This window comes from Salvelinus sp. IW2-2015, unplaced genomic scaffold (assembly GCF_002910315.2).
Source record: "Salvelinus sp. IW2-2015 unplaced genomic scaffold, ASM291031v2 Un_scaffold1404, whole genome shotgun sequence".
NCBI lineage: Eukaryota > Metazoa > Chordata > Actinopteri > Salmoniformes > Salmonidae > Salvelinus > Salvelinus sp. IW2-2015.
The window spans coordinates 166,000-174,874 of NW_019942887.1; the positions used below are offsets into that span (position 1 = coordinate 166,000).

At 49.2% G+C, this 8,875-nt stretch overlaps 1 protein-coding gene across 1 annotated transcript in view; it reads right to left on the minus strand.

Moving 5' to 3' along the window:
- The window catches only part of LOC112070718 (translocating chain-associated membrane protein 1-like 1), a 13,068-nt gene extending 6,078 nt beyond the window's left edge, over positions 1–6,990 (minus strand). Inside the window, exons 1-6 of the mRNA XM_070439091.1 lie at positions 6,903–6,990; positions 6,639–6,697; positions 4,713–4,797; positions 4,425–4,495; positions 3,378–3,481; positions 2,806–2,949 (exon numbers count right to left, since the gene is read on the minus strand). Coding sequence (XP_070295192.1) covers positions 2,806–2,949; positions 3,378–3,481; positions 4,425–4,495; positions 4,713–4,797; positions 6,639–6,697; positions 6,903–6,990 — 551 coding nt within the window. The remainder of the gene's footprint in view (positions 1–2,805; positions 2,950–3,377; positions 3,482–4,424; positions 4,496–4,712; positions 4,798–6,638; positions 6,698–6,902) is intronic.
- Between the last annotated feature and the right edge of the window lie 1,885 nt (positions 6,991–8,875).

Here is an 8,875-nt window from a genome sequence, read left to right on the forward strand (position 1 = left end):
CTTAAAAGCGAGGAGAGTTAGTTAGACACACGATCCTGAGAAGAGAAGAGACGGTAGTTAGACACAGCGATCCTGAAGAGAGACGAAGACAGTAGTTAGACACAGCGATCCTGAGGAGAGACGAGACGGTAGTTAGACACAGCGATCCTGAGAAGAGAGACGGTAGTTAGACACAGCGATCCTGAGGAGAGACGGTAGTTAGACACAGCGATCCTGAGAAGAGAAGGTAGTTAGACACAGCGATCCTGAGGAGAGACGAGACGGTAGTTAGACACAGCGATCCTGAGAAGAGACGGTAGTTAGACACAGCGATCCTGAGAAGAAGGTAGTTAGACACAGCGATCCTGAAGCGAGACGGTAGTTAGACACAGCGATCCTGAAGAGAGACGGTAGTTAGACACAGCGATCCTGAGAAACGGTATTAGACACAGCGATCCTGAGAAGAGACGTAGTTAGACACAGCGATCCTGAGGAGAGACGGTAGTTAACACAGCGATCCTGAGGAGAGAGAACGGTAGTTAGACACAGCGATCCTGAGAAGAGGACGGTAGTTAGACACAGCGATCCTGAGAAGAACGGTAGTTAGACACAGCGACCTGAGGAGAGACGGTAGTTAGACACAGCGATCCTGAGAAGAGACGGTAGTTAGACAAGCGATCCTGAGAGAGACGTAGTTAGACACAGCGATCCTGAGAAGAGACGGTAGTGAACACACGATCCTAGGAGACGGTAGTTAGACACAGCGATCCTGAGGAGAGACGGTAGTTAGACACAGGATCCTGAGAAGAGACGGTAGTTAGACACAGCGATCCTGAGGAAGACTAGTTAGACACAGCGATCTGAGAGAGACGAGACGCGTAGTTAGACACAGCGATCCTGAGGAGAGACGGATAGTTACACAGCGATCCTGAGAGAACGGTAGTTAGACACAGCGATCCTGAGGAGAAAAAGAGACGGTAGTTAGACACAGCGATCCTGAGAAGGAAGGTAGTTAGACACAGCGATCCTGAGGAGAGACGGTAGTTAGACACAGCGATCCTGAGGAAGAAGAGACGGTAGTTAGACACAGCGATCCTGAAGAGAGACGAGACGTAGTTAGACACAGCGATCCTGAGGAGAGACGGTAGTTAGACCAGCGATCCTGAGAGAGACGAGACGGTAGTTAGACACAGCGATCCTGAGGAGAGACGAGACGGTAGTTAGACACAGCGATCCTGAAGAGACGAGACGGTAGTTAGACACAGCGATCCTGAAGAGAGACGGTAGTTAGACACAGCGATCCTGAGAGAGAAGAGACGGTAGTTAGACACAGCGATCCTGAAGGAGAGAGACGGTAGTTAGACACAGCGATCCTGAGGAGAGACGGTAGTTAGACCAGCGATCCTGAGGAGAGACAGAACGGTAGTTAGACACAGCGATCCTGAGGAGAGACGAGACGGTAGTTAGACACAGCGATCCTGAGGAGAGAGAGACGGTAGTTAGACACAGCGATCCTGAAGAGAACGGTAGTTAACACAGCGATCCTGAGGAGAACGGTAGTTAGACACAGCGATCCTGAGGAGAGAGACGGTAGTTAGACACAGCGATCCTGAAGAGAAGACGGTAGTTAGACACAGCGATCCTGAGGAGAGACGGTAGTTAGACACAGCGATCCTGAGGAGAGACGGTAGTTAGACACAGCGATCCTGAGAAGAGACGGTAGTTAGACACAGCATCCTGAGGAGAGACGTAGTTAGACACAGCGATCCTGAGGAGAGACGGTAGTTAGACACAGCGATCCTGAGAGAGAGACATAGGTTAGACACAGCGATCTGAGAAGAGAACGGTAGTTAGACACAGCGATCCTGAGAGAGACGAGACGGTAGTTAGACACAGCGATCCTGAGAGAGAGACGGTAGTTAGACACAGCGATCCTGAGGAGAGCGAGACGGTAGTTAGACACAGCGATCCTGAGAAGAGAGCGGTAGTTAGACACAAGCGATCCTGAGAAGAGACGGTAGTTAGACACAGCGATCCTGAGAGAGACGGTAGTTAACACAGCGATCCTGAGAAGAGAAGGTATTAGACACAGCGACCTGAGAAGAGGACTAGTTAACACAGCGATCCTGAGGAAGACGTAGTTAGACACAGCGATCCTGAGAGAGAAGAGACGGTAGTTAGACACAGCGATCCTGAAGAGAACGAGGTAGTTAGACACAGCGATCCTAGGAAGAGACGTAGTTAGACACACGATCCTGAGAAGAGACAGAGTAGTTAGACACAGCGATCCTGAGAGACGTATAGACACACGATCCTGAAGAGAGACGGTAGTTAGACACAGCCATCCTGAGAAGAGAACGTAGTTAGACACAGCGATCCTGAGAGAGACGGTAGTTAGACACAGCGATCCTGAGAGAGACGGTAGTTAACACAGCATCCTGAGAGAGACATAGTTAGACACAGCGATCTGAGGAGAGAAGAGACGGTAGTTAGACACAGCGATCCTGAGAAGAGACGTAGTAGTTAGACACAGCGATCCTGAGAGAGACGGTAGTTAGACACAGAATCCTGAGGAGAGACGGTAGTTAGACACACCAAGTATCACATTTGAGGAATAGTCAAACTGGCTCCAGACTGTTAGAGGACCGTTACAGTCGACGTGGCTCATTTCTTTACTAGACTCTGTTCCTAATCCCCTTTTCTCCACCATCTGAAAGGACTTCATGGAAATACAATGAGACAATTACCTCCCTACTACAACTAGTTAATTGTCTTTAGTTAAGTTTCACTCCGGCCAAGCCACCCGTTACACGCTCTTCTCTTCACCGAACTAGGAGCACGTTGAAGTTTCCGTTGACCAGGTCCAGTCCCTGTTGATCCGCGTTGGACAGGCCGAAGCCCACAGTCAGGACAGACAGGGACAGGGTGAGCAGCCGTCCGAGGACAAACAGCACCGCCCAGATGGTGAACCTTGTAGAGAGACAGACACGTCTTACATGACCATAACATCTGTCTACTTTCTCAACACAAGACCTGTAGTAGACTGTCCACTAGATAAACACTATCTAACACAAGACCTGTAGTAGACTGTCCACTAGATAAACACTATCTAACACAAGACCTGTAGTAGACTGTCCACTAGATAAACACTATCTAACACAAGACCTGTAGTAGACTGTCCACTAGATAAACACTATCAACACAAGACCTGTAGTAGACTGTCCACTAGATAAACACTATCTAACACAAGACCTGTAGACTGACCTAATATCCTTGTCAAAATGCCAAAGTTGGCTTTATAGGGACATTTTGTTGTAGGGCTTTGAAGTGTGCTGTGTGACCTCAACTCACCCAGTCTCTCTGTGTGGTGTGTGTGTGTGTGTGTGTGTGTGTGTTCACCAGTCTGTCTCCTCTCGTTGCTGAAGTAGACCAGACGGACACGTGGAAGAGAAAGCTCTACAAGCAGTGCAACACCAGCAGGACCAGAGCCAGACGATTCAGACTGGAAGACACAAAATGGACGCCGTTTAGTCCCTCTGTTACCACAGTAATGACAACTAATTAGACGGTCGTGCCTCAGAGAGGAAGAAATACTTGGCCTTTCTTTGGCTAGAAAAGTGCTATTTTAACCACTAACCCGAGCCTTGCTATGATGTGTCAATTTCCACCATCTAAATTGTCATATCAAGAAAGAGGAGCTCGGGACAGAGTAGAAATGTAGCGGCCCTCCGTTCCAACCTCCCCGCTGTAGTCGTCCCTCCGTCCCAACCTCCCGCTGTAGTCGTCCCTCTGTTCCAACCTCCCCGCTGTAGTCGTCCCTCTGTTCCAACCTCCCGCTGTAGCGGCCCTCCGTTCCAACCTCCCCAGTGTAGTTCGGCCCTCTTGTTCCAACCTCCCCAGTGTAGTCGGCCCTCGTTCCAACCTCCCAGTGTAGTCGACCCTCAGTTTTCAACCTCCCCAGTGTAGTCGCCCTCCGTTCCACCCTCCCCAGTGTAGTCGCCCTCCGTTCCAACCTCCCCAGTGTAGTCGGCCCTCCGTTCCAACCTCCCCAGTGTAGTCGGCCCTCTGTTCAACCTCCCAGTGTGTCGGCCCTCTGTTCCAACCTCCCAGTGTAGTCGGCCCTCCGTTCCAACTCCCCAGTGTAGTCGGCCCTCCGTTCCAAACCTCCCATGTAGTCGGCCCTCGCGTTCCAAACCTCCCCAGGTAGTCGGCCCTCTTTCAACCTCCCCAGTGTAGTCGGCCCTCTGTTCCAACCTCCCCAGTGTAGTCGGCCCTCCGTTCCAACCTCCCCAGTGTAGTCGGCCCTCTGTTCCAACCTCAAGCCTCTGTGTGTAAGCGTCTTTCAGAGGGGTAGAGAAAGTGGAGGTCGATTTTCCACTGGACTTTTTGTGTACAATTGAACAAAACAGTAATATTCTAGTGTTGTTGATGTGAACCAGTCTTACTTGAGGATGTAGGCTCCTGCGATGTGGACTAAGTACAGAGCGATATACACCAACTGACGGGGAATATCCTCCTACAAACAAACAGCAAAGAGACAGGATTTCAGGAAAAAAACCTGCTTAGGACACGGCTGACATTWCACTCTGTAACGACGACAAGTAAAATGGTGGTCAAAATGTCTCAGCTTCTTTTGAAACACAAATATTACATCAGCAAGGAACTCACTTGTGAGTTTAGTCAATTCAATCCAAATAGTACACGTAGTACACAAACAGACTTTAAATACTCACTTTCTTGGTCTTCTGGAAGTAGAGCTCGGGGAGAGCGTGAAGCCAGTAGCCCATCTGACTGATAAAATAGAACTTCATCTGGAACCTACAAGCAGGACGAACAAAACACCACGTCCATTCTGACATCATTACCTTATATTTTTTGTTCATTTAGCAGACACTTCGAGAGAGCGACTTAAAACTTTAAAAAGTGAATTCAACTGAGGTAGGTAAGACAATGTTATAGTAGCATTTTGCACATACAAAAACAGAGCAGCTATAATTTGCTATCAAATAGTACTAGACGGGTTACACACAGAGGTACCTAGGAGAAGTCATGCTGAGTGATATGATTTCACTCATTCCATATAGGAGTGTTTGAAGAAAATGCCCCCAACTCCTATTTAAAAAAWWAAAATAAAAAAAACGTATCCAACTCCTATTAAATAAAAAAATGCCCCCAACTCCTATTAAAAAAAAGAATGCATCCAACTCCTATTAAAAAACGTTAAGTCCCTTATTTAGGGAACTTTGAGAGCTTCTGGACCGGTTCCGACTGATATATTTGTGTACKGAGCGCTCTGTAAACGGTACAACATTAACGGCTGTACACTCCGTTCTGTTTGTCCCTCTTCGCATGCCGCTCTCATCTGAGATGCAGAATGGGAAATCTGACATATTTGCATCGAGAGCGACAAGTCACATTTCCTGCCCTAATCAGCCAAAGGATTACATTTCCTGGCCTATCCAGACAAAGGATACATTTCCTGGCCTATCCAGACAAAGGATACATTTCCTGGCCTATCCAGACAAAGGATACATTTCCTCTGGCTGTGATCCTCGCAACTCCTCGTACGATACGGCATATGAAATGAGAGAGCCTCCGGATAGCCCACTCCTCTTACGATACGGCATATGAAATGAGAGAGCCTCCGGATAGCCCACTCCTCTTACGATACGGCATATGAAATGAGAGAGCCTACGGATAGCCAACTCCTCGTACGATACGGCATATGAAAGGAGAGAGCCTACGGATTGCATCTCAAACAGTAGAATCTCACCGGGACGTTCTCAGATGGGTTTAGAACTCTCAACATGAAAGAATACTAAATCATTTTGTAGAATTGAAAAAGACCAGTTCTCTCTCTCTCGGTCACAGAAGGACAAATACCACACTGTGTTTAAAGCTGAAGTTGTAACGAGTAAGCATGCATTTGAAGTGACATCTTTGCATTAGTCAGAGGACGCTGGGCTGAACATTGTCTGTCAGTTACATGAAATGGTCCCAAGCTTGTCATTAAGTACGATCATATGTATATGTACAGTTAGAAGGTGAAATATTATAGTATGACGTTTATAAAATGTGATTGTAACTACATCACCCCAACTGATTTGTCATATTTTCATCATATTTGTACGGTGTATTTGAGTTCGTGTCCTGACTTCACCTCAGCCAAGTATAACTACGTTGACCAGAAAGGTGAGTTTGTAAACTTTGTCAGTATAAGCATTACTAGGTATTATTTATGGCTCTCATGATAAATAATGACTTTTTTTGGTATGTCTATATAGGCAGAAATCTACATTGACATTATACTTAACTATGGAAATCCTGTGACTAACACAATAACTATCAGAAGCTAGAATAAGCAGAAAGGGTTCCACGGAGATACTTATTAAGAGAACTAATGATCTCTGGGTAGAAACGCGTCCATCTGTGTGTTTAAACAAACCCACCCACTTCTATGCAAAAATCCCACCAGTTGACATTAGTTGACATAGGGAACGGAGGAGGACTGTGAACGATGAGCGTTGGCCCTTACAAGGAAACAACAACTAAGAGGATATGTAAAACAGTCAGAAACATTTAGTTGTACATGTTTAATCTAGCTGGGACAGTACCCAGTCTGATGGGCCTTTCGTACAATGTATGGGTTCAGGACTTACGGCATCAGGGTATGAGGGTATCCATCCCACAGACTCACTGGGTTGGACAGGAAGTTCTCCTGGAAGAGAAACAAAAAAGTCACACACACACACACCAATCAGATGGTCTTAAACAAACAGGAACACCCACTAGCCCAGTAAACAAAACAGCCCAGAATGTAGACCATTTAAAAACCCACCTACATCTTACACACACACAAAGTTAGACACACCCGATAATCCAGTAAACAGAGAGTTGAAAAGCACATACAGACATGAGGATGCTGGTCCCCCATCCGAAGGAGAACAGGTAGAAGACAGAGAGCTGGCCCGACTCGTTGAACTTGCTGTGCTTGGTCTTAGAGAAGTGCATCTTCCGGTTGATCTTCTGCAGAACAAACAGACAGAGAGGTTAGAGGTGGTAGTGGTGTATAGATAGAGAGAGGTTAGAGGTGGTGGTGTATAGATAGAGAGAGGTTAGAGGTGGTGGTGTATAGATAGAGAGAGGTTAGAGGTGGTAGTGGTGTATAGATAGAGAAAGAGAGAAGAATGCTGCCCTATACAACCACAAGATACTACACCAAGGTTCCCACTGTAGGAGCCGACCGCCTGTTACACCACCACACCAAGGTCCCACTGTAGGAGCTGGCCCTAATACCACCAAGACAGGTCCACTGTAGGAGCCGGCCCTATAACGACCACACCAAGGTCCACTGTAGGACGCCGCTATAACCACCAGACCACACCAAGGTCCCACTGTAGGAGCCGGCCCTATAACCACCAGACCACACCAAGGTCCCACTGTAGGAGCCCGGCCCTAAACCCCAGACCACACCAAGGTCCCACTGTAAGAGCCGGCCCTAATAACCCCCCAAGACCACACAAAGGTCCCACTGTAGGGCCGGCCCTATAACCCCACACCAACGGTCCCACTGTAGGAGCCGGCCCATATAACCACCACAACAAGGTCCCACTGTAGGAGCGGACTATAACCCCCAGACCACACCAAGGTCCCACTGTAGGAGCCGGCACTATAACCCCAGCCCACACCAAGGTCCCACTGTAGGAGCCGGCCCTATAACCCCAGACCACACCAAGGTCCACTGTAGGAGCCGGCCTATAACCACCAGACCACACCAAGGTCCCACTGTAGGAAGCCGGCCCTTTAACCACCAGACCACACCAAGGTCCCCTGTAGGAGCCGGCCCTATAACCACACAAGGTCCCACTGTAGGAGCCGGCACTATAACCACACCAAGGTCCACTGTAGGAGCGGCACTATAACCCCAGACCACACCAAGGTCCCCACTGTAGGAGCCGGCACTTATAACACCAAGACCACACCAAGGTCCCACTGTAGGAGCTGGCCCTATAACCCCCAGACCACACCAAGGTCCCACTGTAGGACGTGGCCCTATAACCCCCAGACCACACCAAGGTCCCACTGTAGGAGCTGGCCCTATAACCCCCAGACCACACCAAGGTCCACTGTAGGAGGCTATAACCACAGACCACAACCAAGGTCCCACTGTAGGAGCGGCCCTATAACCACCAGACAACCAGGTCCCACTGTAGGAGCTGACCCTATAACCACCAGACCACACCAAGGTCCCACTGTAGGAGCTGGCCCTATAACCACCAGACCAAGGTCCCACTGTAGAGCCGCCCTATAACCCCAGACCAAGGTCCCACTGTAGGAGCCGGCCCTATAACCACCAGACCACACCAAGGTCCCACTGTAGGAGCCGGCCCTATAACCCCCAGACCACACCAAGGTCCCACTGTAGGAGCCGGCCCTATAACCACCAGACCAAACAAGGTCCCACTGTAGGAGCCGGCCTATAACCACCAGACCCACAAAGGTCCCACTGAGGAGCGGCCCTATAACCACCAGACCAAAGGTCCCACTGTAGGAGCCGGCCCTATAACCACCAGACACACCAAGGTCCACTGTAGAGCTGGCCCTATAACCACCAGACACACGCAAGGTCCCACTGTAGGAGCCGGCCCTATAACCACCAGACACACCAAGGTCCCACTGTAGGAGCCGGCCCTATAACCCCAGACCACACCAAGGTCCCACTGTAGGAGCCGCCCTATAACCACCAGACCAACCAACCAAGGTCCCACTGTAGGAGCTGGCCCTATAACCCCAGACCAAGGTCCCACTGTAGGAGCTGGCCCTATAACCACCAGACTACACCAAGGTCCCACTGTAGGAGCCGGCCCTTTAACCACCAGACCACACAAGGTCCCAC